The sequence below is a fragment of the Botrytis fragariae genome (genome assembly GCF_013461495.1).
Source record: "Botrytis fragariae strain BVB16 chromosome Unknown tig00000101, whole genome shotgun sequence".
NCBI classification, from domain to species: Eukaryota; Fungi; Ascomycota; class Leotiomycetes; order Helotiales; family Sclerotiniaceae; genus Botrytis; species Botrytis fragariae.
In genome coordinates this window covers 907,530-935,524 of record NW_023500996.1, presented here as the reverse complement: position 1 = coordinate 935,524, position 27,995 = coordinate 907,530, and the positions used below count along the sequence as shown (strand labels likewise).

The 27,995-nt window shown below is 43.1% G+C and overlaps 11 protein-coding genes across 11 annotated transcripts; 6 read left to right on the top strand and 5 right to left on the bottom strand.

The window, feature by feature from the left end:
* Nucleotides 1–821: 821 nt before the first annotated feature.
* Nucleotides 822–4,286, bottom strand: Bfra_008943 (uncharacterized protein; the record flags this gene model as incomplete). Its single annotated transcript, XM_037339298.1, has 1 exon — nt 822–4,286. The coding sequence occupies one exon, from the start codon at nt 4,284–4,286 to the stop codon at nt 822–824; it is 3,465 nt and encodes a 1,154-aa protein (XP_037190864.1).
* A 1,781-nt stretch (nt 4,287–6,067) lies between these two features.
* Bfra_008942 (putative pci domain-containing protein) lies at nt 6,068–7,169 on the top strand (the record flags this gene model as incomplete). Its single annotated transcript, XM_037339297.1, has 3 exons — nt 6,068–6,100; nt 6,344–7,001; nt 7,070–7,169. Exons 2-3 carry the CDS (start codon nt 6,346–6,348, stop codon nt 7,167–7,169), a joined length of 756 nt encoding a protein of 251 aa, XP_037190863.1. The 5' UTR covers nt 6,068–6,100; nt 6,344–6,345.
* A 621-nt stretch (nt 7,170–7,790) lies between these two features.
* Bfra_008941 (putative rgs domain protein) lies at nt 7,791–9,034 on the bottom strand (the record flags this gene model as incomplete). Its single annotated transcript, XM_037339296.1, has 3 exons — nt 7,791–8,027; nt 8,084–8,825; nt 8,877–9,034. The coding sequence occupies 3 exons, from the start codon at nt 9,032–9,034 to the stop codon at nt 7,791–7,793; spliced, it is 1,137 nt and encodes a 378-aa protein (XP_037190862.1).
* A 462-nt stretch (nt 9,035–9,496) lies between these two features.
* Nucleotides 9,497–10,262, top strand: Bfra_008940 (putative 60s ribosomal protein l31 protein). Its single transcript, XM_037339295.1, has 4 exons — nt 9,497–9,543; nt 9,620–9,717; nt 9,781–9,855; nt 9,937–10,262. Exons 2-4 carry the CDS (start codon nt 9,622–9,624, stop codon nt 10,141–10,143), a joined length of 378 nt encoding a protein of 125 aa, XP_037190861.1. The 5' UTR covers nt 9,497–9,543; nt 9,620–9,621; the 3' UTR covers nt 10,144–10,262.
* An 866-nt stretch (nt 10,263–11,128) lies between these two features.
* Bfra_008939 (putative ubiquitin conjugating enzyme protein) lies at nt 11,129–11,847 on the bottom strand (the record flags this gene model as incomplete). Its single annotated transcript, XM_037339294.1, has 3 exons — nt 11,129–11,231; nt 11,296–11,628; nt 11,735–11,847. 3 exons carry the CDS (start codon nt 11,845–11,847, stop codon nt 11,129–11,131), a joined length of 549 nt encoding a protein of 182 aa, XP_037190860.1.
* Nucleotides 11,848–12,678: 831 nt separating this feature from the next.
* Bfra_008938 (putative camk camkl chk1 protein kinase protein) lies at nt 12,679–14,384 on the top strand (the record flags this gene model as incomplete). The annotated part of the gene is made up of 2 exons (XM_037339293.1): nt 12,679–12,770; nt 12,860–14,384. The coding sequence occupies 2 exons, from the start codon at nt 12,679–12,681 to the stop codon at nt 14,382–14,384; spliced, it is 1,617 nt and encodes a 538-aa protein (XP_037190859.1).
* A 953-nt stretch (nt 14,385–15,337) lies between these two features.
* Nucleotides 15,338–15,637, bottom strand: Bfra_008937 (uncharacterized protein; the record flags this gene model as incomplete). Its single annotated transcript, XM_037339292.1, has 1 exon — nt 15,338–15,637. One exon carries the CDS (start codon nt 15,635–15,637, stop codon nt 15,338–15,340), a length of 300 nt encoding a protein of 99 aa, XP_037190858.1.
* A 1,466-nt stretch (nt 15,638–17,103) lies between these two features.
* Bfra_008936 (uncharacterized protein) lies at nt 17,104–18,921 on the top strand (the record flags this gene model as incomplete). The annotated part of the gene is made up of 7 exons (XM_037339291.1): nt 17,104–17,203; nt 17,363–17,403; nt 17,446–17,694; nt 17,769–17,871; nt 17,949–18,224; nt 18,257–18,666; nt 18,772–18,921. The coding sequence occupies 7 exons, from the start codon at nt 17,104–17,106 to the stop codon at nt 18,919–18,921; spliced, it is 1,329 nt and encodes a 442-aa protein (XP_037190857.1).
* Nucleotides 18,922–19,584: 663 nt separating this feature from the next.
* Nucleotides 19,585–21,766, top strand: Bfra_008935 (putative f-box domain-containing protein; the record flags this gene model as incomplete). The annotated part of the gene is made up of 4 exons (XM_037339290.1): nt 19,585–19,627; nt 19,687–20,170; nt 20,238–20,446; nt 20,598–21,766. The coding sequence occupies 4 exons, from the start codon at nt 19,585–19,587 to the stop codon at nt 21,764–21,766; spliced, it is 1,905 nt and encodes a 634-aa protein (XP_037190856.1).
* Nucleotides 21,767–23,809: 2,043 nt separating this feature from the next.
* On the top strand, nt 23,810–24,922 carry Bfra_008934 (uncharacterized protein; the record flags this gene model as incomplete). Its single annotated transcript, XM_037339289.1, has 1 exon — nt 23,810–24,922. One exon carries the CDS (start codon nt 23,810–23,812, stop codon nt 24,920–24,922), a length of 1,113 nt encoding a protein of 370 aa, XP_037190855.1.
* A 1,129-nt stretch (nt 24,923–26,051) lies between these two features.
* Nucleotides 26,052–27,542, bottom strand: Bfra_008933 (uncharacterized protein; the record flags this gene model as incomplete). The annotated part of the gene is made up of 1 exon (XM_037339288.1): nt 26,052–27,542. The coding sequence occupies one exon, from the start codon at nt 27,540–27,542 to the stop codon at nt 26,052–26,054; it is 1,491 nt and encodes a 496-aa protein (XP_037190854.1).
* Nucleotides 27,543–27,995: the final 453 nt, after the last annotated feature.

The following is a 27,995-nucleotide window of genomic DNA, read 5'->3' as shown; positions in this document are numbered from 1 at the left end:
CTTGCGTGAGTGTGGGGTAAGAATGGATCATGTGGGTCGGGTGGGCTTCGCTTGTGGTTTTGAGTCTCCTATCATTTTGATTGTGTGGTGAGATTTCCTCTTTGGGGCTGGAAATATACAAGACGGGTTTCTATCATCGAAGTAAGGGAGAATGAAAATATAGAATCTCATGTAATCCTACCATTAGCAAATTTTAACCTCAATATTTGGATTCTGGTTCATGTAAAGAAAGAGCTCCACATACACCATTATTTGAAAGCCTTTTTTAAAGCTCAAAAGGAAAATTTTGCCCAACATGATAGACCGTATGCCACAATTTTAGACGGCATACTTCCCGACTCTAGCTTTTGAATTGTATTTCTTCTAGCTCATGTCTCACTACCTGCTATCTTTTGCATCTGTCGTTCACGCACATAGTAGCACATTGAGAACAATAAAGTTGAGTGAAAACTCTGTTTCCATTCTGCTTTTCATCTTGTCCATAGCTCAGGGTAATATACATACTATACACTTCTTGAAATCTTCCCAAAATTATCTCCATGGCCTGTTGTTGTTTGACCTTCATTATACACTCCTTTGAATGTCCCATCATACTCTGTAAAATCTCAACTCAAGATCTCGTACCTCAGAATGCTCTTCTTATCTTTTACCAAACATAAAGCACATATAATAACATGCAATTGCTCATCCTTCAATTCACCTACCATATTGAAATCATTCCCTTTCTTCTCTAATCCCCTCCCCTCCTGTAGCCTTGCCTTCCCCCACCCCCTCTCCATTGCCTACCTCGTACTATCATCCGAATCAAAAATTTCCTATCACTAACGCAATTTTGTAAAGAAGATAATCAAAAATGCGACAAGACCAATAGCAATAACACACATCCAACAAGCCAATAATAACCATGCATATCTCTTTTGTTTTAATGTAAAAGATGAAAAATCTCCATTTGTCCACCACACAATGATTCCATCCATTCGACCAGTTGCATACAATAACAGAATTGGAGGGAATAGATTACACAAGGCCAATACCATTATTGAGATGCTTCTCTTGCGACGAGCTTCAATAATGATATGAGCAGGGTTTTGAGACCAAGGAGATAACTTGGGATTTTCGAATAGATGCTTCCATGTATTTCCTTTCGAATCACGAGGGCTATCGCCAAGTACAGGTTGGGATTCAAAGAAACCATCGGATATTGCAGCATTTCGAATTTCCTGCAATTGACGAGGACTGTACAAATCTTGCCAACTTGGACGCTTGGGAGGAGCAAGAGGCGATCGATAAATGAAGTCATTTGGATTATCACTTTCAGCACCCCGGTTCTTATTGCTACGAACAGGAGTTGAAGGTGGCTTAACAATAGGACGGTTTCCGATGTTTGAAGGTGTATTAGTAGCAGATGCCAGCAGTGCGAAAGGCCGAAGGGTATTTGTTGGGTACTCCTTTGTTTTGTTATTCTGAGCAGGAATTTTAGCAGGTCTGTTGGCCTGAATCAAACTAACACGCCTTGGTTCATGCTTCGAGTTCAAATGTAAATCCCTATAAAAGGCACCTGGAGGACCTTTGATGAAAGGCTTTTGACCTTGAGGCTTTGAACTACCGGTAGCCTTCAGTTCGATGTTGATTTCCTTATGTTTGCTGCTGGTAGTTGCCGTTGTCGCGAATAGTTCTTTCTTCGGACTAGCAATCTTCTCACCAAGGGCCAATACATATTGCCACGAACTGGAACGTTTTTTGTTCAATGGTGGTATATCATAACTGGAACCACCTAAAGCAACTCCTGGCTCCAACTCACCTGTCCAGTCGAATCTCAAGCGATCATCTACATGACCTTGATTTCCGAAAGGAACTTGCTGGCCTTGATTTGAATTTGTAAAGTCTGCACTTTCCTCGCTTGTGTGTAGGGATGACGGAATCAAATTGACGTTTTGACCACGAGGTGGTTTCATCTTTGGCGGAGGAGATTTGAATGGATTGGTATGAGTTTTGAGGAGAGGTTTTGGATTGTAGTTGTAATAATTTGGAGGCGGCCGTGTCCTATTTGAATCTGCAAGATATCCATTGACCTTATGTTCTCTGAAAACAGGCAAAAACACAGGAATGCGGGTCTTCTTTAGATCTCTTTGACGATAATCTCCATAGTATTCAACATTGCCTGGGTGGTGCGCAATACGGTCCGAAGATCCATACTCATCAATATGTAGTGGCTCCGTACTATCTGTGCCATCATCTGAATTATCTGCAATGCTGCTTCCAGCTCTGTTTACAAGACCTCCCATCATCATTAGTTCGTTTGGTTTGGAACGACCAAAAGGTCCTGCAACACTGTCTGCCACAGTTTCCCAATCCTCAGCCTCAGTAGGTGTGATATGTTTTTCGGACGATTCATGAGGTCGATCGTTAGGTGATTCTGGGGGAGAATCTGGAAGTTTAACACTGTGACTAATCGGGATCCGAACGACATTCTGATGATGAGCAGTAACCCAATTTGGTGCAATTGCTCCACGGTCATAAAAGGCTTGCGCCTGTGCTATGAAATCTCTTTGCTCAGTGCTAAGGCTCCCAGAGTCAGATAGGGGTGTATCCTCGACGTTGATTTTCCTTGAGAAATTCAGTCCAGACCTTTGAGGTAGAGGATGCTCATTCCGGCGAGTCAATGAAGTCGATACACTTTCCATACTATAGACACTATAACCACTAGCACGACGGAGAGCTTTGCTGACTTCTCTCTCCAATGGCTGCCGCATGATAATCGGGTCCGTCCAATGAGGATCATCTCCATATACCGAAGGATCATCTGCTGGAGAAATTATGACTTTTGGGGTGGCTTGAATTTTTGGTGTCGCGAAGGGAAACGAGGGTATATGTAGTTGCGCGGCGACGTCTGCTTCAGAGTCATCTACGTCGGAATCCATGTCGTTAGTTCTCTGCTGCAAAACTTTTCGAGATACACCTTTATTTGTTTGAGTGAGTTGGTGTGTATCACCGTAGGAAAGTTGACCGGTTCCTTGAGATATACTTGGAGCAATTGTTGGCACGTCAAGAATTGGTATTTCGGGCAAAGTACGAGTTGGTGGCTGACTATTGGGCTCTTCGGCTACCCTAACAACCTTGGGTTGTTTGTGTATATTAAGAGCGGTGGGCAACATTTCTTCAGAGTCCAGTCTCATATTTAGGTCGAATTCGCGAATGTAGTTTTGTGCATCTGAATCTTGAGTGGCGGTTTCTCCTTGCAGAGGGCTTTTCTCGTTCATCTCTTCTTCACTATCGGTGTCAGCTCCTCCTCCGTTGGAGTGAAGATAATGCTTATATATGTTGCCAACAGTGCTAGTAGCTCGACGGAAATCATAGCTGTGTCTCTGAGGAGTTGTGTCAGAAAAGCTCTTGCGTATTGGTGATTGAATTTCTCCTTGATTTGGTGTATACAAAGAATGTCGTGTCGGATTGTGAGGTTTTGTACGTGTCAGATCACCCAAACTCCCTCCTTCATCACTACTTGACAAACCCGATAGTGTTTCACCAAGAGGAGAACGTTGAATGGAAAAGTCATGACCTTGACATCGAATGCTTGATTTGTCTCTGGCATTTCGACCATGACCTGATTGTCGATCTGCTGGGTTAGATGAATCCATTTCATCGTTTCCTTTAACAAGCCCCATGTAACCTGAGGCTTTCTTTCCAAAAGTGTCCTTTGCAATGTTGAGGTTTTTTGGTGGCCAATGCGGAGCTCTATCTTGTCCATCTTTTATATCCTGTGTAATGGATGATGATATGGCCGTAAGAGCAGTTTTTATACTGCCAAGTGAAGAGCCAGGTTCGCCCTTGACTGTTGATGGAAGACGATGTGATCTTGAGCGAGGAACTGGAGTGGAATTTTCAGTATTAGACCCATAACGTCCTCCGAACAAGGCAGCAGGAGGTGGAGGAAGCGGTACGTTTTGAAGAAATGACTCGACATTGGTACCGCGCTTTCTCTCTATCTTCTGGAGTGGGGTTGAATCGGATCTTTCGGGTGGTTCGAAGAGATTGTGCGAAATTGCACGCCGTCCACTGAAGGTTCTCTTATTTCCTGACGTAATTGAGGAGTGGGCAGTATGCAGATCATCAAATACTGCCCTGACTGGCGTTGGTTTATTGGAAGAAGAAGAAGGAAACTCAGCTTCTTGAGAAGTTGATCTGGATCTGGGGTAATTAGATGAGTCTGGTTGTTGACGATGTGGGTTCTTGGATGAGTTTTTGGAAATTGGTAGGTCCGCAAACCCAACCATAGAATGAGACATTATTAGAAAAAGACTGTCTATTGACCAGTATCGATTGACAGAAATGTGGGGTTTAACTATTAAAGTATTCACCGTGTTGGTGGCACCTCGACTTGTGATCGAATATTAACACAGAGTTCAGTCGAGAAAGTAGGAAAAGAACTCAATGGTCGTTGAGAGTCAGCAGACTAATAAAAGAAAGAATTCATGGTTCTTGATGCCAAGTAGAAATGTAAAGCGTTGAACGAGGGATCCTATGAAATCGCGTGTATTGTTGATGATGTAGAATTCCTCGAGTTGGAATCAAGTTGAAAACGAAAGGAAAATTACACTCTTGTCGTGTTCAGCGTGTTACATAAGAGACGAGAGACTTTGCAATAAAAGAACGAATGAAGTTGGTAGCTGCGAGTACGTCGGCCCTCAAGAGGTTTGGCGTATGATGTTGTTGATTTTTTTGTTGTGATGATGCTTTTTTAGGTAACTCTGAAAACGCGATCGGTCCGCCGACATAAACAAATCATGTTTTTCCCAAGCGAATGAAGTGAAGAAAGAGAAAGACTTTCAGTCCAAACAAGCTTCACTATAATGCGACCTATGCCTTTGATAGGTCACTCGATACCTCTGGCTAATACCAGGAGTGTATAACGAAGAGATGGCAGGCAAATGAGAACTTGAGAATTGGAAGTTGGAGTGATATTTTTATCTCATGAGGGAATAGCTATTGACTTCTTTGGATTGAAGATAACCTGGTTGGTATCATGGTCCGCCATCGTTCCTTCCATTTCCAGCCCACAAAGGAGAGAACTCACAGCCTTCCTCTCTCATACCTCACGACTTACCAACATTGATGGGTTCCTTTAATCACCTATCATATATGTATTGAGTCCTTGAAATCTATCGAAAGGCTTTAGCAGATTGTGAGAAAATCTTGGAAGCTTACAATGATGATTTACTGCCACATCATTATTCCCTTACCAAATTTCTTAGACTTCTACACAAGCTATATGGAAGCTCCTCCATCACTTGCGCCAATGTCCATTTCAAGAGATTTAGAAGACTTCATCAAGCTCCGAGAAGAAGCTAACGGTGACGGTTTACTACTGCATCCTCGACCTCTTGCCAGCATCCCACGGGAGTTATTCCTACCTTCCCTCTACACAAACTAACAATCCGGCAGGCGTTTGCTCCCCTTCTTAGAAGACCAATACCCACTCATACCCTTAATAAACTCTATGGATAACTAGATACTTCACCCCTTTTATCGACCTCAGAATTTGAATATCCTTTAGACGTAACCTCATTAGAAAACAGCAGGAACAGCTTACTTATACTCCTCATAAAGTACCATTAGAGGAATTAGCTTCTAGCGTAATTTAAACTCTACAACACCATCAAATGTGAGAGTTTGGCATCATAATTCGAGTTTGGACCTATTGAGTGTTGTCGTTTTTCAGTAGTCATTGTCATTAACGTCGTTGTCGTTGACGAGAATATGGAGTGCAATAAAAGTGGAGACCAATTGTACCTTAACCATACTAGCGCCTCAAGCTCGGATAGTCTCGATTAGATAGCAAACGCTACATCTCCATCAATTCACACTCTACCACTACACAATATTACTTTGTGAAAAAGACTTCTTGTTCCCGACTTCAATACAAAATATACGACAATTCGATTCTCGAAAGCATTGCTCGTCTATTTCGAAAGTCAGGTTAAGACATTTCGTAACTCTTTAGTAATCGAAGCTCTTCTTCAATAGGCAACAAGCTCATACAAACCATACCAATACTCATAAATATAAGATGGAGCAAATCAAGGCTCTGAATGCTTTGGAGGTAATTATGATTTTCGACTGGATTTGCTTGAAATTGACATCAGTGTACTAACTGTATCAAGCCCTTCCTAGCTCTGACTAAATCTGCGACATCACCCCGCGCTGCTATCGACCTGATCACTCGAGCGACTGATGCTCCAGGAACCTACATATTCACCGAACTTCTCCTCACTCCTCAAATTCAAGCTCTCTCTACCGCCCCTCCAGAACAAGCAGCCTATCTCTCCCTCCTCAAGATCTTCAGTTATGGCACATATACCGACTACACTAGCGACCCATCTCTCCCCACCCTTTCCGCAGCTCAAACTCTCAAACTTCGCCAGCTTTCCTTTCTCACCCTTGCCAAAAACCCGCCGACTTGACTTACCCCAAACTCCAATCTGCCCTCGCTCTCTCCACTCCCGCGAACTCGAAGATCTCGTAATCAGTGCTATATACGCCGGTCTCATTACTTGTACATTGGACCCATATAACCAAACCGTACTTGTCTCCTCCGTCTCACCCCTCCGCGATCTTCCCCACTCCACAATCCCATCTATGCTCTCCACTCTCTCCGCCTGGTCCGCTCGTTGCACCACCACCCTCTCTTCCCTCGAATCTCAAATCGCTTCCATCAAAGCTGATGCCCAGCGCCGTCACCGCGATGAACAGGATTGGAACGCCCATGTCGAATCTCTCCTCGAACCCACTCCTCCCTCTGAGAATTCGTCAGGACCGACTGGCATCATGGGCAATATCCAAAGTCTAACAGGCAGAATGACGAGATCGTCTGGGAAACGCCACAACCGACTAGAAGGACAGTCTAGTGATGAGGAAATGGATGATGTGGATCCAATGGGTGGTCAGCATAAGGACACACGAAGTTCGAAGAAGAGAGGTTTTGGCGGGTTAGGGTTTGGGAAGTGAGTTGTTTTGCTGTCGCAGCTTCGAGCTTGTGGCCAGTAGAACTTTTCACTGACCAATTCTTTAGCGCAGCAAACTTAGCTTCTTCAACGACTTCAGCAAGCCCAGAAGGCTCGGAAAAAAGTCCTGGTATTCTCCGGAAGTTATTTCCCTACATGAAATCATAGTTCCATACGTATGGAGTTTTCTTATGTTGTGGCTGAGATATACCCCAATTCATTTTTGGACGTGGAAGCAGGAATCAACGATAAAACTATAAGATGGCGTATGAAGGGGGAGAAGATAGAGCATACATTTTCACTTTGGTTTAGTCAGGCGGTGCGGTTTCTATATGAAAATAATCATGCATTAAATGTATGAAGGAAGAGGATATCAAAATCACACGCTATTAGCTCCTACGCATACAAATAGATTAATTAAGGGGGGAAAAAAACAGAAAAGAGGTGCCATCAAAAGGATCTTCGAGTCGTCCATCCTCTTTGTAGAGACATCCAGTCTTTTTCGAGAAGAATATAAAAACAAATAAAGTTCCTCCAAAATGATAAAAACAAATTAACTCAACGCCATCAAATCAACCTGTGATATCATCCTGCCTGTCTGCCAACCCTGTGTACAAAATCCCAAATCACAAAATATGAAAGAGAAAATTTGTCCCCAGAACACCTCGCTCTATAAACAGAACTCCCAAAACTCCCTTCCTTTCCATCCCACTTCCATGGCGTGCTTTGTTTATGTTTCATGCAGTTCTTATACTTCTGCATTTAGCCTTCATCTACCAATCCTCACGTTTACAATCTCTTTCCAGGTACCAAAGCAAAAATTAGGACTAGTGCTGCATCGGTGATAGCTGTGACCATTAGGACCATGAGTGCACGTTTGTGGAGAAGCCTTCGAACGAATGGTTCTCGAATTTTGGAGAAAGACATGAATGTGTATTCACTGTATCCGGCCAGGGCAAGAATGGGATCAAGGGCATATTGGTGAGAACAGAGTGCATAGACACCAATGGTGAAGGGAAGAAGGAGCTAAGATGATGTCAGTACGAAGATGAAGAGTGTGAAGATAAATGTGAAATACGTACCCAAACACGAGTATGGTGGGGATAGTTGAGGAAGATTAGAATAAATCCAACCCAGAATGCGGCAAACATTGAAAGTAGGCCAACAATCAATCTCAACATCATCGAAGGAGGGACTAAGTTGCCTAAAGCCTTCATTCTCAAGAAACCTGGGAAGGCATCCCTTTCCATTGCTTGGAAAACATAGTCCTTGGCTGCATCAAACACTTCCGGATCGTCGCGTCCTCTTTCTTCAATAGAAATGGTAATATCTTGGGTGATAGCGTGTGGAAGAATAATCTCACGTTCAGCACCTGGAAGGAGGAAAGTATAGAGAATTTTCTCAGCAGAAGCTCGGATGTCGGCTCTCGCGACAGTGTGTGCAGGAGAGTTTGAATCTGACGTCAAATCCATGGGGCTGCTCATGAAACTTGGTCTAGGCCTTTCGCTAGACATATTTCCCAGATTGTGACCGGACACATTGGATCCCAAACTATGAGAAGGAGAGTGTCCTTGTGGGGCAATGACCTCTCCAGTATCAGATTGTTCTCTGAGGAAGGCGGACATCTGAGCATCTTGGCTTTTCTCCTTTTCTGTAGTGAACATGGATGGTCCGGCGGGGTTTGACATATCACCAAGGTTTTCTAGAACAGCAGAAGATCGTTTGGATTGAGCATCGTCGCCTTTAGGTGTACCAATCATTACAGATCGTCGCAGTTCGCGAACATAGTGTCGGCATAATGACATATGTTGAGCAACATCAAGCCTACCTCAAGTTAGTGATTGAAGTAAACAATTTGAGGCAAGGAAGACAAACCAAAAGTCAAGATAATCAACAGAGCGCTGCTGATCTCTCATATAAATATAGAAGGAGAATAGATCCACTGGGGGTAAAGTCCTTCTACTGAGTACCTCAAATAGAGTTGGAAGCCGATTCCGATTTAGATCGGGTTGAGGGGAACTGATTCCTGACATGTTGATAGAGGGAAGACCAGAACTGGATTGATTGGACAGCAAGAAGGATTGAATTGGAAGGTATTGTTCGAACTATTGGCTCTGCTTCGGCAAGGAGTCCTCAGGTGTTGTCGCAAATTGGAGGATTGTTGTGAAGTTGTTGTTGTCGTGGTAATGAAAAGAAAGGATCGGAAAGAGCGTCGAAAGTCGGGATAAACTAAAAGAGTGAATAGGATCTGTTAAAGAAACTTAGAACCTGAGGAGATTTTTAAGTTCGCGACGCTCAGTCCAGATTAAAATTGAAGTCATAAACGTTATGTTATCGGCGTCGCACTGAATCCATTGACAAACTGAGGTTCGCGGTTCTGGCCTTATCATGTTATGTAATCAATCACCAGGCATCAACAATTTATTGAACTTTTCGGTTAACTAGCGCCTTCCACACTGAAGGAATTTCGAAATTCTAAGACTGCATTATTGAAGCTTAGACAAGACAACTTTTCACGACAAATCTCGCGACAAATCCTTCAGTACGTTAATATACCTCCCAGCCGAATCAATCGAAGATCGAAAACCGAAATCTCTCAATTCTAACAAATATCTCAGAAATGTCGACGACCACCAAGAAGACCGGCGGCAAGGCCCAAAGATCCGCCATCGCTGACGTTGTTGCGCGCGAGTACACCATCCACCTCCACAAGAGAGTATGTCGAAATTGCGAAAAATAGGGCGTCGAAAAAGGCAAAAGACTGATAGTTTTGTTTTAGTTACATGGTGTTTCCTTCAAGAAGCGTGCCCCAAAGGCCATCAAGGAGATTAAGGCATTCGCTACTTTGTCAATGGTATGGATTTCCATCTAGAAAGATCGGCAGGAGGATACACCAAGGAAACAATACTGATGTTGGTATTTCATTAATTTATAGGGTACCACCGATGTTCGTCTCGATCCCCAATTGAACAAGAAGGTCTGGGAAGCTGGTATCAAGGGTGTTCCATTCAGACTCCGCGTACGAATCTCGAGAAAGCGTAACGACGAGGAGGGCGCCAAGGAGAAGTTGTACAGTTACGTCCAAGCCGTCAATGTCCAAAACCCCAAGGGTCTTCACACCGTTGTTGTTGAGGATGCATAAATGATAAAAATCAAATGGCATGGGGGATACTTCTGGAGTTGCTGCATTTCTGCTTGCTAAGGTAGCGGAAAATGAAAAGGTCTAACTTTCGATACCTAAATGCAGTCAATTGTTGTGGGAACATTTTCATGCACTTGTGATATTGGTCTGTGCTATGAGGCTGGGAAAAGGCAGATAGGGTCTTTTTCGAGGAGTTGGGGAAGTAATGCTTCTCCAGGCCATGCAAATGTGCAGTGGAAATAGTGTGAGGTTACTTTTGGGCCATCGAAGCATGCAAACAAGTGATGCATCAGAACACCCTTCGACATAATTTCTGCGAGCTTTGCAGTTCCCATATTTCATTGAACATAGGAATCTTCAAATCTTGATACCACATTGCCAGACTCTCCTGCAGAATATCTGAATGTTTTGTTTCTTGTTCCATTCCACCACGCATCACACATAGCCCACAGCGATACTTTACCACGTTTGCGACCTTGAACGATGGCAAAGAGCCATGGAAACCCGAAAATGAGCTGCTCGTGTAAAATCAACAAGGCTATGGCCAGTGAACGAATGGTTGAAGGACTGAGTTTACAACCAAGGGTAAGAAGACTACTTTGTGAATTGGCCTCGGTAGGTCCTTGGAGGGTATTCCTATCGCTACGCCCTTTCGCAAAAAGCGACTATCAGACTAGGTCAAAATCGTCAATCGGAAATAAGTCGCATGAAGTAAGTCTCACGTCATGAATCATGCACATCAAGTAGAGTTCAAGAATGTTCAACAATGCGTTCATTTGTATTGATTGAAGATCCAAAATAAGGATACAACCTTCGAGGTCCCAATCGGACTACGCCCTCCTGTACTATCCTGAGAATGCAGCAATAACCCAATGCCCGAGCCGAGACATAGACCAAAGTCCATTATGCACAATCTCCAATTCATAAACATATTGACGCCGGGTATCTGAATGACGATGTTTTCTACTCCTCCTTCCCCAAAAACCTATTCGTCATCAATGTCTTGGTGACGACCATTAACTTTCTTTTGGAATTCCTCGGGGTTTTTGTCCCACAACTCTGCGGCTTCGCCGTTCAATGGTGATGCACTGTTGATGTATGTTAGCCCTGATCCTATACTCATTCACTCATGTCGAGATTTCTCAAACGTACTTGTTAGGTTCGCCCAAAAGACTCTGCAAACTCAACAACACCGTTTGAATATTATAAGCGGCTGTCCACTTGTCCTTCAGAATATCCAAGCAAATTCTACCGGAGAAATCGACATTGGGATGATAGATAGGAGTCTTGAAGAGGACCGTTGGTGGTGCATAGGGATAGTTGGATGGAAACGCAAAAGATAACTTGAATTTCTTAGATGCATATGGGGTATCATCTGGCCCATCGATCGTCGCGGTCCAGGAAAGAAGATTGCCATCTGCGGAAGGGAACGCAGAGATACCAGGGGCGGCAGAGGTCATGAGTTGCATTAATTCGGTTTGGAGACTGGCGAGGTAGAATGAGGAATTAGTATTGGATTTTGGGAATGCAGTGTTGGAAATGGGAAGCGGTCAAGGTATGTAGCGGGGGGGGGGGGGGGGGGGGGACAAACCGTTTGGTGGTACTCTGAGCATCGGGACCTTTACGAGGAGCAAGTTTGGCAGCTTGGGCAGGTGGTACGTCGCCTGGGGAAGTGTTCTGTGTATCCTCCATAGCGTAATTCATGATGATAGTTTTTTTTTTTTTGAGGAAGAATAGGAATGCAATCCAATTAAGTAACTGAAGTATTTGTAACTAAGAAATTGATCAGTAAGTAGTACTAGTGTAAATGCGAGACAGAAACGGACAAAGGTGGTTTATGTCGATGGGGAATGTATAAAAAGAAATGCCAATCTGAAAGCAATTGACAATTGTGTGGAAAGGAGCAAACGGTGGGTATTTCTGGAAGAAGAGGAGAGGAACAAAGAAATTCTTTTGGGAACCTTTTGGGAGTATATGTGTGGTGAATGTACAAAAGTGTTGTGATGCGATGTGGAGTGAAGGAAGATATAAGAAAGTGTGTTTATTATCATGTAGGAAAGAAGGATTTGAGGTTGGACTTTGTTTATTTCGACTTTCTCTTTTTTTAGGCAGGGTAGCCATAGAAACGCGAACGGACGGTATTAGATCTTTAGTACGAGTTCTGCCTCTCCAATACATGTCTAGTAAGCAGTCACCAATTTTCGTGATTCGCGACTTATTAAAGTGTTAACTGAAACCAGGACGCGCTTCATACATTCAAACACTCGAGTACTGTCTGTAATAATAATTCGATTGGTTTATAAGAAAACGATCAATAGTTTGGGATTCACAATAATTCAGAATAATTCCCACTTCTTGGGTGCTTCATTGGATAAGTTTCTACTCTAGTACCTATTCTCCCAAGGTTCTTCCATTGGCATCCACGTAGCTTCATTCGCTTTCTTTCTATACGTTTTGAATCAAGTGGTGGGGTTTGGAAAGACATCCATCCCGCGTTCGTCCATTTTTAACGTCGTTCTTCTCAATCTAAAAGTTATGGCAATGCAAATGTCACAGATGGACCCGCTGCCCCGCGACCTACCTTTTCGAATCATTTCGAAAACAATAGGTCGCGGTGCCTATGCATCGTAAGTCGAAAAAATCACAACACCAGCTTGGTCGTCTTTGCTATACTCGGAATTATATAATATATGTGTGTATGCTAATAATTGCCTAGAATCAAGAAAGCCATCCCTCCAACTGATTCCACCCCAGTATTCGCAGTCAAATTCATACATAAAGCTTATGCAGTCAAACATGGCCGCATTTCTTCAAAGCAAATCGCAATGGAGGTTTCCCTGCATTCCCATATTGGACGACATCCAAATATTATAGAGTGGTTTGCGACGGGCGAAGATGCGGTTTGGAAATGGATTGCTATGGAGTATGCAGAGGGAGGAGACTTATTCGACAAGATCGAAGCAGATGTTGGAGTGAAGGAAGATATTGCACATTTCTACTTTACACAATTGATTGGGGGAGTAAATTATATGCATCAGAAAGGTGTAGGACATCGAGATATCAAGCCTGAGAATATATTACTGTCGAGTAGTGGCGATTTGAAGATTGCAGATTTTGGACTGGCAACACTATTTGAATATAATGGAGCGAGAAAACTTAGTACGACTATGTGTGGTAGTCCTCCATACATTGCACCGGAAGTCATCTCTTGCTCTAGGAGTACTCAAACCAAGGTGAAGGGTGCAGGTTACGCTGCAAATATGGTGGATATTTGGTCGTGCGGGGTCGTCTTATTTGTGCTCTTGGTGGGAAATACACCTTGGGACCAACCTACTTCTGAAAGCTGGGAATTCGATGAATACGTAAAATCCAATGGACGAAGTTCAGATGAATTATGGCGAAGATTGCCGACTTCGGTTCTATCACTATTAAGAGGTATGATGAATGTCGATGTATCCAAACGCTTTAACTTTGAGCACATCAAACGACATCCATGGTACACACGCAAGAATCCACTTCTCACCACAGATGGTAAGATGAGCGATCCATTGGGTCTTGCTACACAAATGTTGGCAAATCTTCGGATCGATTTCAAGCAAAAGCCAAGTGCATCACAGCTTAGTCAGGATGCAATGCAACTCGATAGTCACAACTTTGCATTCACGCAACCAGAAGCTCCAGTCATGGATATGCAATTTGACTGGGAACGACCACCCCGTGTATTACCCACATCTCAACCCGCCGAGACTACTTGTAATTTCCAACTTCCATCACCAGTGGCGTCGAATCATGGAGATGCCACACTCGCGGATGAACCTTCCATGTCTCAATTTTCATCCAATCCTGCCGTCTCCCTTCGTCTCACACAACATGCTCGTCAATTTCAAGATATTCTCCCGAATTACTCGCTTACGCGATTCTTTTCCCATCTCCCCGTTCCTCAATTGCTGACTCTTCTCTCTGAATCTTTGCATGCGATGAACATACCAGTACCTCCCTTGGCACAGTTGCAAAATAGTCAATTGCATGCAGCTTGGATCAAGGTGCGAGCGGTAGATAGTAGAAGATGTGGGATGAATGGAGAAATTGTTTTGGATTCTTATGAGACGGAAGAGATTGAGTTGGTGGAGGTGAGATTTGTGAAGGTAAAGGGGGATCCGTTGGAGTGGAGACGATTTTTTAAGAGAGTGGTGGTGGCGTGTAAGGAGGGGGTTTACGTACCGGATATTGAAGATGTATAAGGGTGAGCAGTTGAAGGTGGATAGGGGGTTTGGAGTACGGTTGGATGACTGGATGACTGGATGACTGGATGGTTGGATGGTTGGATGTTTGGATAGGTTGGTTAGGAAATGGAGGTACTCACGAGCTATGATGTGATATCTGGATTATAGGATTGGAGAAGTTGATTAAGGTAGGGATTTGGATAACCTGATAGCAGGTTAGGAAAGGAAAGGAAAGGAAAGGAACACAGACCACCCATGATATCCCATTTGAAACGAAACGATGATGACTTTACGTAGGTACTTAGATGGATAGATTCTTAGTACATATTTTATTTTTAAAAGTAATTAATGTTAATGTTGACTTTTCTTTTTCGATATTCCTGCGTTTTATTTGGTTTGAGAATTGATGTTGTAGAAGGTTATCTGAGATCGGAAGGAAAGTATTGGGAGGTGCGAGGGGTGAAAAGTTGGGGATTTGATTTGATTAGAAGGGTTGGGGAAGGTGACGGGGTTAAATTTATATTATTTGAATTCTTGATATCGATGTCAATACATATGTCAATACACATACACGTTATGAAAAGCTATCTATAAAGAGCTAACATTTGTATTGGGATAGGAGTGTATCTTTAATGAAGTGCTGGGAAGTTGAAAGTGGGTTATTAGGTATGAATCTTGAAAGTCGGTTGGTTGTGATACTTGATTTGATGGAGGGTTGAAAGGGAGGGAGGGGAGTGAAGAGGGGAGGGGAGGTGAGGGGAGAGGAGTGGGTTTTATTTACATTCATATTTTTTATATTTCTTTTGATTCATCTATCGATTAAGAATTAGGTGGGCTGTGAGGAGTCTTGAATAACTAAACTAAGCAGGAGATTGTGAGATCAATGGAAGGAGGTCGGAGTGAAAAAATCAAGACTAGATCGAATGCTGAGATGCTGAGATACTGAGATGATGAAATCCCCAATCCCTCAATCACAAAATCTCGCAAACGCGCACCAAAAGCACCGAAACAAAGACCGACGCGACGACCGCGCACCCGCGCAAAATCGCTCTCTTGCGCTCGATTTCCCGTTGCAGACGCAGAAGCCGCGAAGTGTTTGCTTGGACTCTCTCGGCCAGCTCGAGCAATTCCCGGGATCCGTGGTCGCGGATTTGTTGGGCTTCGCGTTCTCGTCCGGCGAGTTGGGCGATGCGACCTTTGACTTCCATGAGCTCGCCCACGAGGTCGAAGATGTGGTTTGGGAACTCGGTGACTTCGGGTGTGTCGGTCATGTTTGTGCTGGGAGTTGGGTTGAGATTTGCTTTGTTTGATCATGATTATTGTTGTTATCATTGTTGTTAAATTGTACAGACATGGTTGTGCTAGGACTTGAGGTTGGTTGACATGCAGTGTGTGAGTAGTACGGCACTTCATATGAGACTGCAATATCAAGTTATGAACCGTATTAGCACACTAACTTCAAGTTCAGACTTCCCTTTCTGCCATGTCATCGGGAAAAAGTACAAATACGCGAGATGATGTTGGTTATTGAACGAAATCGCTAAACTAACACTGTAAAAACCAAAGCATGAATTACCTACTTCTAGAAGGGTTGGATTTTTGCGAGTGCTTATACGGTTCCATATGCGTAAGTTCCAAGATTGGTAAAAGTAAGATTTGTATGAAGATTCACCACCTATTTATATTTGAAAAAAATATATATAGAGAAAAGTCGCACACCCACGCATCAGGAAAGACGAAACCTGCTCTACGTATCAAGAGAGCCGTTCTCTTTGCACTCATTGGCGGTGGAAACATTTCGTATGATTTTGATCATTGCATCACTATACCATTTCTTCTGACGACAGACCATTTCTCCTTCTTTCAATACTTACCACTTCACATAGAAAAATACATAGGCCCCATAAGTACTCGAACAAGCACCACGCAGAACCTTGCCCGAAACGAGTAATGAGTTCTTGATAACTAAAAGAGACCAAGGAAATGAGAATCTTCATAGCTTTGGTCGAAATGAGATAAAAAGATTGATCGCAGAATATTCCTCACTCCTCAGCAGTCGACGCATGCATGACACACGAAGCCTGTAAAACTGCGGTAGAATGAAAAAAGACTATGAGCATGCAATTACTTGCTGGGCAAATCAATAACGCCAGACAGATATTTTCAAGATCCACCTGTGATCATTGAGCAATCTAGATATTCGACAGCACCCAATATCTGCAACCTTTAGGCAGCTGTCCGTGAGACCAACATGATATGAAAACAAAGTCCTCGAACAGACTTATTAGTGCTTATTCGCTAAACTCTTTCAAGTTCGGTTGTCTAAAGAAATGTCGAAGTTTAAATCGGCAGAATCATCATCCGATTACTTGGATTGTTGCCTGCTGATATCCCTGTGTAATCCCATAGATGCATCAAAAATCGCTTTTATAGTGATGGATGTTTGAGTGCTAGATGGATATGCCTGAATTATGTCTCACCGCTCTGATTTTTATAGCCCATTGAGCCATTCTGCTTCTGCAAATCAATTTTTGCCCCAAAAAATCATGTGGTCAGGCGTCACAAACGCGTCTTGACTCACAATATATGCAGTCTGCCTGAACCGAGGTGAGGAGGCAGACATATCATAGTATACCTTGACTTGAAATATACATTTTGCCCCTCTCAAAATATTCTTCTCATTTTTCAAATTTCTTCTTCTGGTCAATAGAAGTAAAGAAAGACTCCTCATTTCATAATGTCGACAAAAAGCTGGACGGAACTCGCTGAAGAAGAGCTTCTCAATGAATTGGAAAAAGCTGTGGATATACTTGAGATTGCAAATTATTGCTGCGGTGGTAGCATTCCTATCGCAGCTCCTGACGATTCGTCTTCCAACCAGAAAGAGTCTACAGAAGGCAAGTAATCTCTTTCCAGACCAGACCATACTATCTCAATTTCTAGACAAATTTAACCTAGTTCGTGATCAGATTTCGACCAATCTTTTCAGTAACAAGTACCCCCGATCGTGCTTCGCTGGGACCCCAAGCCAGGAAATGTATGCGAGAAGATAGTATTCCCTGTTTCCACGACTTCCAAGTCAATGGAAGCGCTCCTTCAGACCTGTGTCCCGGCATCGTTCGGTCTCGGAGGAAAAGATGTGCTTGGTGAAACATATCGTAAAGCCGGCAAGCTCGATAGAAGCCAGTTTTCCATCGACTTCCATCCGCATGACTATGGAATCCTTGATGTTGTTGCTCAAACGTTACAGCAGAATGTTTTTCAACCAGACATTTTGTGGAATAGGAGTAATCATCGAGGTGTGCTTGCCGAATTATACAAGCTCAATGTAAGTGCCGTTCGTCGGGAATAATGCAAAGCTTCGTGGGCAAAGCCCGACTGACAAAATGAAATGTGGTTCAGATCTATTCTGGCCCCAGCGGAAAATTTAAAGCACATGTGGACACGCCACGTGGCACGAGACAGTTTGGTTCTCTAGTCGTCTGTCTTCCATGTTCTTATCAAGGTCAGTATATCCATTTCTCTCCCCGACTTGTTGCTCTTTTCGCCATTTGTAGTAAAGATGGAGCTAATTTCATGCAGGTGGACAATTGCGCGTCACCCACAGAGGCTCTAACACTTTTTTTTTTGACTGGGGCAATAAATCGGACAGCATCCAATGGGCTGCGTTCTATAGTGACTGCGAGCACGAGATACCCGAAGTCACGAGTGGTCATCGTGTGACGTTGACCTATAATCTCTATATCTCGCAGCAAATTGGTATCCCCTTGCAAAAGAACCTGGTAGTAGATTCGCCCTTATCGCCCTTGTATGAAGTTGCGAGAAATGTTTTGGATCAGCCTGATTTCATGAGAAGAGGTATGTACATTACTGTTCTGCCATATCGGAAGTTATCGTTGACGTATTGTTAGGTGGTGTGATTGGATTTTATTGTAACCATCTATATGCCCATACTCAAGAAGACACAGATGACGTCATGCCATATGCATTGAAGGGTATTGATATGACCATCTTTAATACGTTTCAATCGCTTGGTCTAGTGGTTAAGGCCTACCCTGTGCTGCGCCTGGATCATTGCCGGAATATTGTTGACGGAGGCGAAAGCGAAAGCGAAAGCGAAGATGAAAACAAGTACAGAAGCGAAAACGAAAGTGATGATGGAAACAAAGGCAGAAGCGAAGTTGAAAGTGATGATGGAAAGGAAGGCAAAGATAGGGTATATATAACTCGAGCAGGAACTCAATTCCATGAAGTCGTGGAGAGTAAACTCAACGAACAACATACAAATGATCTTGGATGGGTAAGCACTTGGCATATCCAAATCTGCCAACAAGATTCCAATCCACTGACCAGATAATGTAGTTTCTCAAGCGGGAATGACCACATAAGAAGTATGATAATGTAGCTTGGCTTAATGGTAGGGGAGGTAGCCGTACTCCTGCATTATGCAATAGCATATGGGAATGAATCAAGCGTCATGTGCTTCTACTCCGATGCTGCTATTCTAATTGAGGTACCAGCCTACGATGAAAGAATGGCAAAGAGCTTGGCATGAAGGACCAATACCATGGCTTCCAAATAGATTGAAAGGATGTGTGATCCTCAAGATAAAACTGTGTAGCTTGTTAAGGTTATGAGCTCAGAGATAGGAACATTAGAGTTTAGTGCGCATCTATATGGCTTCATAAGATGAACATGGCCATTCAAAAAGATACCACTCTATCAAATTGAAGCTGTACTCAAGATATTGATACGTGATATTTTCGGTCGTCTTGTTGTATGATCCGTCTTGTGTACGAAGAAGATATCCGTGAATGTTCAATGTCGAGGTGTTCCATCACGTGATCGAGAAGAGCCTACCTAATTAAAAAAGCCACCGACCTCGGGGGATTAATGATTTCCGCGACAAGTCGTTCGAAAACATTCGTTTGGTGGAGCACGTGAGGTTGAAGAGACTTGAGAGAGAGAGAGAAGCTCGAGAGGTCTATGAGGTCTATGAGATCTATGAGGTCTGGCCTATTTCGCGCACAGATCAGTCACCGACCCTTGCATAATCGGTCTTATCGGATCGGCTAGAAGCTCAAGGTCGATTGATGATTGATTATGATCTCGATGTCAAGGTCAGTCTTTCAATGTTTAATATTCTTAACATTCCTTCTGTCAATACGAGTGTATACTTATTCTAATTAATTGTTAAAAATAAAAATAAAAGACCAAAATGGATGACCTCCCTTCAGAGATAGTTCTGAATATCACTTCATGTGAATATTCTCTCGCATCCTCTCAATGAGAATCGAATGCTAACGTTATATTCTGATAGATCTAGAACCTTCAGACATTGTCAAATTGCAATTTGTTTCCAAACGATACCTGGAATTAGGTCGCGATGATACACTTTGGCGAGATCAGTGTTTTACCCATTCTTCCTTTCTCGAAAGGCTTCGCAGACGTCAAGAATTAATATCCACAGAACCAGAGGACGATTCAGGTATGCGCGATTTAGCCATAGCTCTTGCTACAAATAATGGAACAGGCGATTCGAGACTACATAAACCTCGGCATGAAGCTCGCGATCTCAAAGCTCAATCCAATGAGCGGGTTAGGATATTGGCGAATTGGGATCCGAGTTATCCGACTGAGAAGGTTAAATGGTATGATGAGTACATAGCGAGAAATGCGCCAATTTCAACAAGTTGGGTGCAACAGCCTCGACATCGCGAAAGTGCTAGTCATGAACATTTGGAGGTACGAGGAATGGCGTTGTATACACCCATGGGAGAAACTAAAACCACGATGGTGGTTGCGTAAGTTTTTTAGTTTCTCATTGGCATATACTATGAGATAAGAATTGTACTAAATGCCATGCCATAGACCTCTTGATGATGGTTCCATTTGTATCTGGGATATCAGTACTGATGCCCCCAAAAAGGGTAGCATTATTGCAAGAAGCAAGTCAGGAATTTTGTCCGTGGATGGGCAAAAAGATCTTAAGTCAAGATCAAAGATGATAAGTACAGGTGTCACAGAATGCATTAGTGTTGACAGTACTTTAAAGAGAGCCTATGTTGCTGTTCAAAGTGGTATGTGAAACTTTTCCTTTAAAAGCATCATTTCGATTACTTGAAATGGTGACCGGATGACAAGGGTTCTCGGTCATTCAATCTCATGCTAAATCTATCTGGAAGACGGAGTCAATTGCCCTTCCTTTGATAGCTACTGACATTGCTACAGGTCTTGTCGAAGTTGATCTTGAGACCTTACAGACAGTAAATCATGAAAGATATCCATTTTCTATCACTGCTCTTTCCGAGGCAAAACATCCAACACCTCTCACTGTGGGAACCAATCTCTCTCTCTACCTTCATGATTCTCGTCAAAGAACAAATGTTGGATCGCCCAGCCAGGCTGAGCGTCTTGATTTTTTTAGGGGCACATCTGGCTCTGCTAGCAATCATTTTAGTTTCAAAAGCTTGCTAGATCCAGAACCAAGCGCCGAGTACGCCCATCTGTACCAACCGGGCCCGCTCAGTATTGTTCATCTACCCAGTGCAGGAAGTGAATGGAATGGTAATGGAGATATATACGTTGCTGGTCGATTTCCTAGCATTCTCAATTATGATCGTAGAAATTTTCCTAAGCTGCGCGGGACGATTCATTCTGGCGCACGCTTATCTCAGATTGCTAGTCTTCCATATCCTTTTGCTTCAATGGAGAAAGACCTCGCCCGTCGGGGTGAATTGTCTGTCGAGCAAGTATGGCAAGCAAAGACTAGACCAGGGAAAACGTTGATTGCTTGCGGTGAGTACAACAGTAAAGGCTCTTTGGAGATGTACGGTCTATCACCTGACCCAAATCTCTCCAATATATCTTCCCAATTTTCTGCCGGGCGTCTGCAAGATTCTACCATGAAGAATCGTCAAACATCATCCAGCTCAAAACTCTTATCTGTTGCCAATCATGGTACCCGCATTGTTGTTTCCGACGGTGGGGGCAATCTGAAATGGTTTGAGAGGGATGGATTTACCGAGTCACGAAGATGGAACATTGCTCACGGTTCTGTTGAAGCCCCGAGGGGCATATTTGGCACATTGGGCGATTCTTACATGGATTCTGGATCTGGAGACATTGCGCTCAAGATTTTGACAACTGACTCTGGGCTCCATGATCAATCGGTCAACGAAAATGATCTTGTTTTGTGGACGGGAGACAAAATAGGGCTATTGAATTTCTCTAACAAACCTGGGTTCACGGCCGACTCCTTTGAAGAAATCCCCAAGACTGCTGAGGAGGCTCTGCGGGAAAAGGAAGAACATACCCATTCAGAAACTATGAGAAGAGCATTAGAGATGCAAGCGAACGAGGTCAGGTACGTGAGAGGTTTAGGAATGGGATTTGTGTAGCTTCTTTAGCTGGTTACTCTCCCCAAGCATTTTCTCAATACATGTTCACACTCGAGCCGGACATTTGAGACGTAGTCAGGGTCAATGGTCTGTACATTCTTGCTGCACAACAACGGAATAGGCATTGTACATACAGATTATCCTCGATTTTCAGACCATTTGATATGGTCAGCCGATGTTCTGCCAGCACAACAGGGAATCCGCGATACACCCTGTGACACCGGGCTAAGTTTCCAGGACCACATTTTTGTGAGATGTCAACCACAGCTTTCTCAAAAGGCTCTATTTACTAAAAGGTAAAAGATTGACAGTATTTGTATGCCGATCGGAGAATAAGGCTGTCCGATTCCACGGATCCTCGTTCAATGGAACTTAATCTCGTTCAAAATGGTGAGATGAAGGTACATTTATACTAATAGAGTGACGCTGGGGCCGCTGGGGTACTCCCTCGATGAATTTTTAATGGAATCGGATATCAAGCATCCCCATCTTGGTATTCCATGTAGCAATCGAAGATTCTGGACCAGTTGAGACATTTTGGGATGAAGATCATGTACCTTACAACCTTGAGATTTTTCGGGTCATTTTTGTGTGAATTTGAATGGTAGCCTTGTTACTTCAGATATGCGGTAGTAAGGTTATACGTGTGTATACGTTAAACTTATTGGACTGTTGTGACTAGCTTTTCACTTCGTACTCACATATCAATTTTTACAGGGCGGTGCAACTTGATCATCAATTTTAGGAGGGTTGATCTGAATTGTGTGGCAATCTCGCAATTGAATGGACATTTTGTCTAGCATTGGCATGTAAAGTTTGTGGTCTGCAAAAGATGGATTTGAAGATTTAAGGAAATGTCAGCTTAATTTTCGACCTATCATTTCAAACAAGGCGAACGAAATGCGGCAACCAAGATCAGATTAAAGTTACATTAGCGTCAGGGAAATTGCTTGATACTGTGATATCTTTTGAATACGACAGTGTATATGTTGAGACCCTGAAGAGTACCAAGCTTGGTATTTAATTATACAATATTGATTTACTAGCTTACCAACTTACTAAGTAGTGAGTAATAGTATTATTATTAAGTTAATATTTCTTAACTTAATACAAAGTACTTTTGGCACAATTAGACCATCAGACAATTAGACGAATTAGACACTTGTATTGCAAACCGAGCTTGAAAGTTGATGAGGAACATGTGGATCCAAGCAAAATGGCCACGATGATGCTAAGAACCCAGATACATACATACTTTGTACATACATGTCCACACACATGTTGATACTTAGATTTAGTTGACCTTGTGGGCCCGGTTCTAAGTTTCAACTTCCTACCTTACATTTGATTGACCTTGTTCAATCCGTTAACGGTACGAAACGTATCTTTTCTTTTTCCCTTCTTGAATCTCACACATGAGGCGAGGCGGTGTGTAACCTTCCAATTGCTCTGCTTGGGGGTTTCGGATCGCCCGCTGTCACTGCACACACAGCACACGCACACCTAGGAACCTTAGAAACCCTAGAAACCCCAACTAAACTTACAACCTTGGTAAAAATTTCCGCATAATCCGTTCAATCCGTTCATCAAAGATCCACGATTCGCAAGTGAGAGAGTCATTGAGATTTTAAAAGGATGATGGTTGTTAAAACCTTTCTCCGCATCTGACGTTTCCTCCCACTTATCAATTGAAGATATATGTGGTAAATGGTCAACTTTTATCAAGTAAAGTCTTGGATACTTGTAAAAGATATTCCTTCAGCCTCATGCTATTGTTTTTGGAATAACAAAATCACGAAAAAACAAATCCATACTGTCATTCCCTTTTCCTTATGTACTTCGACAGCTCTGCATCTGAGAAGCGGTGACAGGGCTAATTCAATATTAACCCGAGTAAGCCTCACTGCACTGTGCATGCGTTGTGTGGCATATGCAGCTCCTCATAGTAGTGTGAGCTTTGTCCGAAAATAATATACACCAGCTTACCTTCCACTCCTAAGGTCACAAATTTTGTATTCCGTCCGTCGTTTTTCTTTATTTGTCATGGCTACTGCTTCGATCAAAAGAAGTGCAAGTACGGATGGTAAAAGACCAAACTCGCGGCATCGTTATGAGAAGGTCAAGGCGAAACTCGAAAGGGAACCTCGTTTACAACGCGAAAGATCTAGTCCGAATGCTTCACAATATCGGCCTCCTCCACGACAAACTTTGCAATACCATCAACGAATACTCACCCCAATGAAAACACCTTCTCCATGTTTTACCTCCCCCTCACCGTCTCTTAATGTCTACGCTGCTCCGGTCATGGAACGAACTCTCTCCGGTGATTCGATCGTCTCTGATCACAACATCTCAATACCCTCTCCTGCTTCACACGACCATACGATTTTGAGCGATGACCAAGCAGCCAATATCGTTGAACACCACTTTCTCTACACCCGGCCTCCAGACCATCACTACCTCGAAGTCGAACTTCAAAATCTTCTCCTCAAAGCTCACCTGTCTGATCCCGCTATCGACCGCATCATCTACCTCATCGATACGATATTCTTCCACAACTCCCTGCACAGTCGCGTTCGACTTTCCTGGTCCTCGCCTTCCCAGCCTCGCTATTCGTCAGAACTCATCGGTACTACTGCTCTTCGTCCTTCTTCTCTAGGGGGCTTCGAAACTCTAATAGTTTTATCCGAACCCATTCTTAGAGATCCGAAATATGATCGGAGATTATTGTTAAGTGCGCTATTGCATGAGTTGGTGCATTGCTATCTCTTTGTGAAATGTGGATGGGGCGCAAAGGAGATGGGGGGACACACGGATGGGTTTCATAGGGTGGTGGGTGTTATTGATGGGTGGGTGGAGAGGTGGATTGGAAGGGATTGGCTGAGGTTGTGTAGCATGAGAGCGAACTTGGAGCTTTTTAAAGTGAGCCGGGAAGTTTATGGACCGGAATGGCAGGGGGCTGGAGAGTGGAGAGGAGATGAGCATGCGGAGAGAGGAATGAGACATCGGGAACGGATTCGGGGAGTATATCATCATGGTCATTATCCCCATGATGGATGTGGTCAGAGTCCTGGCCCAGGAATGGATCGGGGATTGGTATATGCACGCCATGCTCTTCCATTTCTTTCTAATGTTGGAGATGAGGGATTTCGATAATCTATCTCGCTTGCGTGTGTGATGGGACGACTGGCGACTTACGTTATTCCATACTGTGGATTACATTTTTCTTTTCTTTTCTTCTTTCGTCTTCCGAAGCATTTTCCTTCCGTGTGGATCACATCACTTTAGCGCGGCGAAAGATAGGATTCGGTGCGTTTGACTTTCACAGCTAGCATCAACGGGTGCATTTAGAGGCGTTGGATTGTCATTACAGGGGGCTTTCTTCTCGTGGGGAACTTTTTTGGAGGTTATGATGCGATGGGTTTTTGTACATGCTAAAAGTTCACGATAAATGGATGGATGGATGGATGGATGGAAAGAGAGGGAATGGATTTGCATCGGGGATAGGAATTATATTGGGCTAGATACTTGATGGGGATTGGAATGGGATTAGGATTAGGATTTGGGGATGAGTGTAGTTTGTATATAATAAATACGTTTACTCTATAGAGTTTTATTGAGTGTTTTGATGTTAGTTATTGAAAATGAGAAGGAGATGAGAGTGATTTCTATTGGCGAGGAAGTGAGAATTTGAAATCTGGTATGCGGAATATGTATATATATTTCTGTCAATTTGATTCGGTAAAATACGCTGGTTTCTTTCTAGTGAGCTTGGTTGAAAGAAACTGATTCGAGTAGAATATTTCTTTCACGTTTCTTGCATGTTTTGTGTTCTATTTTTAGGGCTTATTGACAACAAACAATTTCTTGAGGATTCTCTGAGCGCCCAGCGGGAAAAAGAGGAAAGCAAGTAACCTCTCTTTCAATAGGTGCTCTAGTGATAACATCAGCCTCATGCTTCTTCATTCCAAAAGAGTGTGTGTGGGGGGGGAGGGGGCAGTATTCATATGTGAGAGTTATTATAGAATGTACTCGTTGTTTTCTCTCGAACAGAGAGTATTAAAGCGTGCACCCAAAAACTACGATTTAATATTTAAATGGACTAGATCATCTTTCCCTCCTCTTCGGGTTCCCGTTTCACATGACATCTCCGCACATTAGAGCAACACTTACTCGGTACATTCAAAATCCAAATCGAACAATTAAATTTTTATATATACCTACATCTACACGTATGTAACCCACCACAAAAAAATAATCCAAGAAAAGAAAATCGAAGAGAAATCTAATAATACCTCACCTTATAAACCTCCTCCGCACACTCCTCCAGATTCCAAAACACCTCCAGATCTAGAATCTTCACATTAGCCATTCCACTTCTCCCCGTTTTCTTTATTTTCCTTTCTCTGTTCTCGTAAGTATGTTTCCTTACCTCCATTCCTATCTTGTATTTTCCATCTATACTAGGAATATTAGGATTGATCGTTCTCCGTATATACGGATATGCTTGTCTTGGTTTCAGGTTCTCGAGGTATCTCTTAGTAACCGGACTTAATTTTACATTTTCAGTCGCGAAATGCGTTCTTTGCGCGAGGAAAAAATTAGGAAGAGGGGGTTCTGAGGACGCAGTCGCATCTTCATCATCTAATCGTATCGACGACTTAGCAAGGCGTTCGCGCACCGGTTTCGCGATCCTTTTGAATGTCTTCCCATTCGCTCTCCTGCTCATTCCTCGTAAACTCTCATGAATGCGTGATCTATGATTCTTTAGCAATTTTCTTTCCCTCGCTTCTCGTTCGGGTCTTTCTCTTTCCCATTCTTCCTTTGCGAGTTCTTCCTCCTCTTCTCTTTCCACTCTTTCATGTTCTAATTTCTCTAATCGATCCTCCTTTTCCTTTTCAATCTTTTTCCTTTCCTCCAACTCCTCGATAAAAACATGCGCAAACCAATCCATCTCCCGATCCACAACCTCCCGATCCATCCCCATCTTCTCCAAATCCACATACCAAATCTCCTTATTCGCAATCACCAATTCCAAACCCAATGCTTCCTCCCTCCCTAACCGAACATCCAATCTCAACCCTTGTCTTACAAAACTCTCAATACTTCTCGCCGCTCGTTGCCACTGCATTCCATGCCCCGTCATCCCTGATTCTTCGAATTCCAGAACCTTTCTCCTACAACTAGTATTGCATTTACACACATAGATACTAAAAAACGCATGAACCATTTCATGCAACATAGTGCCCAGATAATTCTCCAACAATATCTTACTCTCCTCTTCATTCTTGGGAGGCGGCGACCTTACAAATACACTAATATAACAACGAACATTATGTCTCGTGGTAGTTTTTTCACTTCTCTTATCAACCGTCGTACCCAACACATTTCTCGCTTTCTGTTCCGCATTCGGCTCTTCGAGCATCATCGTACATCTCATGGTATTGAGCGCGCCTCCAAAAATCATAGCGTTGAAATAGGAAAAATAGAGATCGAGAAGATCTTGTTCTTTCTTACCTTTTAACCAGGGGGTTTTGATGACGGCCGCGAGATCGGAGAGGTTGGAGCGTCTCCAGTTTTCTTTGATCTTGTAGAAGGGGTCGTGGGGAGGATTGCCAGTGGGGCCATGCAGAACATTGGCTATGTTGTCGGCGATGAGATCGGCGGCTTGCGAGTAGGTACAGCAGAGCGGCTGAAGGGGAATGTGGGCGCGATCACCGGCCCAGAGTATACGCCGGGCCGCGTAGGGATTGAGATGACACTCGTGGATTGTCATAATGAGGAATAGAATGAGAATATAACTTACTGGTTTTCAAATGAACGGATAATGACTTTGGGCCTGACCAATGTCGAGTGTGAGAATAGGAAACGTATTACTGACTCGATAACTGTATTTGTAAGGGTGTCATGTGTATCCTTGGATGTTTCGCTTGTATTAATGACGGCCAGCGTCTTGAATGTAGAATGTTTCTGCTAAAAATGAATGCAAGAATATGATACTCAGAGGGTGCAGAAAAGGTAAAAATTGGCAAGCAAAAAATATTTCTGAAAATGGGTAGGAAAGAAAAGACAATGGGATTGTCGATGGATATATGTTGAAGAGAACAAAGAGAAAGAACAGATGAAAGGGAGAGCACCGAGCTAGGTGAAAGTTCAAAGAATAACAGGTTACTATGTTTAAGATTCTTTGTGAAGAATGTCTTGATAAAGCAAATGATTGTTCTTTGAA

What these genes read in the sequence shown, in the direction of transcription:
- Bfra_008940 (XM_037339295.1), top strand. Translation starts at nt 9,622, where the DNA reads ATGTCGACGACCACCAAGAAGACCGGCGGCAAGGCCCAAAGATCCGCC. An exon ending in CCATCCACCTCCACAAGAGA is followed by an intron (nt 9,718 to 9,780) that starts GTATGTCGAAAT and finishes GTTTTGTTTTAG; the next exon opens with TTACATGGTGTTTCCTTCAA. An exon ending in CATTCGCTACTTTGTCAATG is followed by an intron (nt 9,856 to 9,936) that starts GTATGGATTTCC and finishes ATTAATTTATAG; the next exon opens with GGTACCACCGATGTTCGTCT.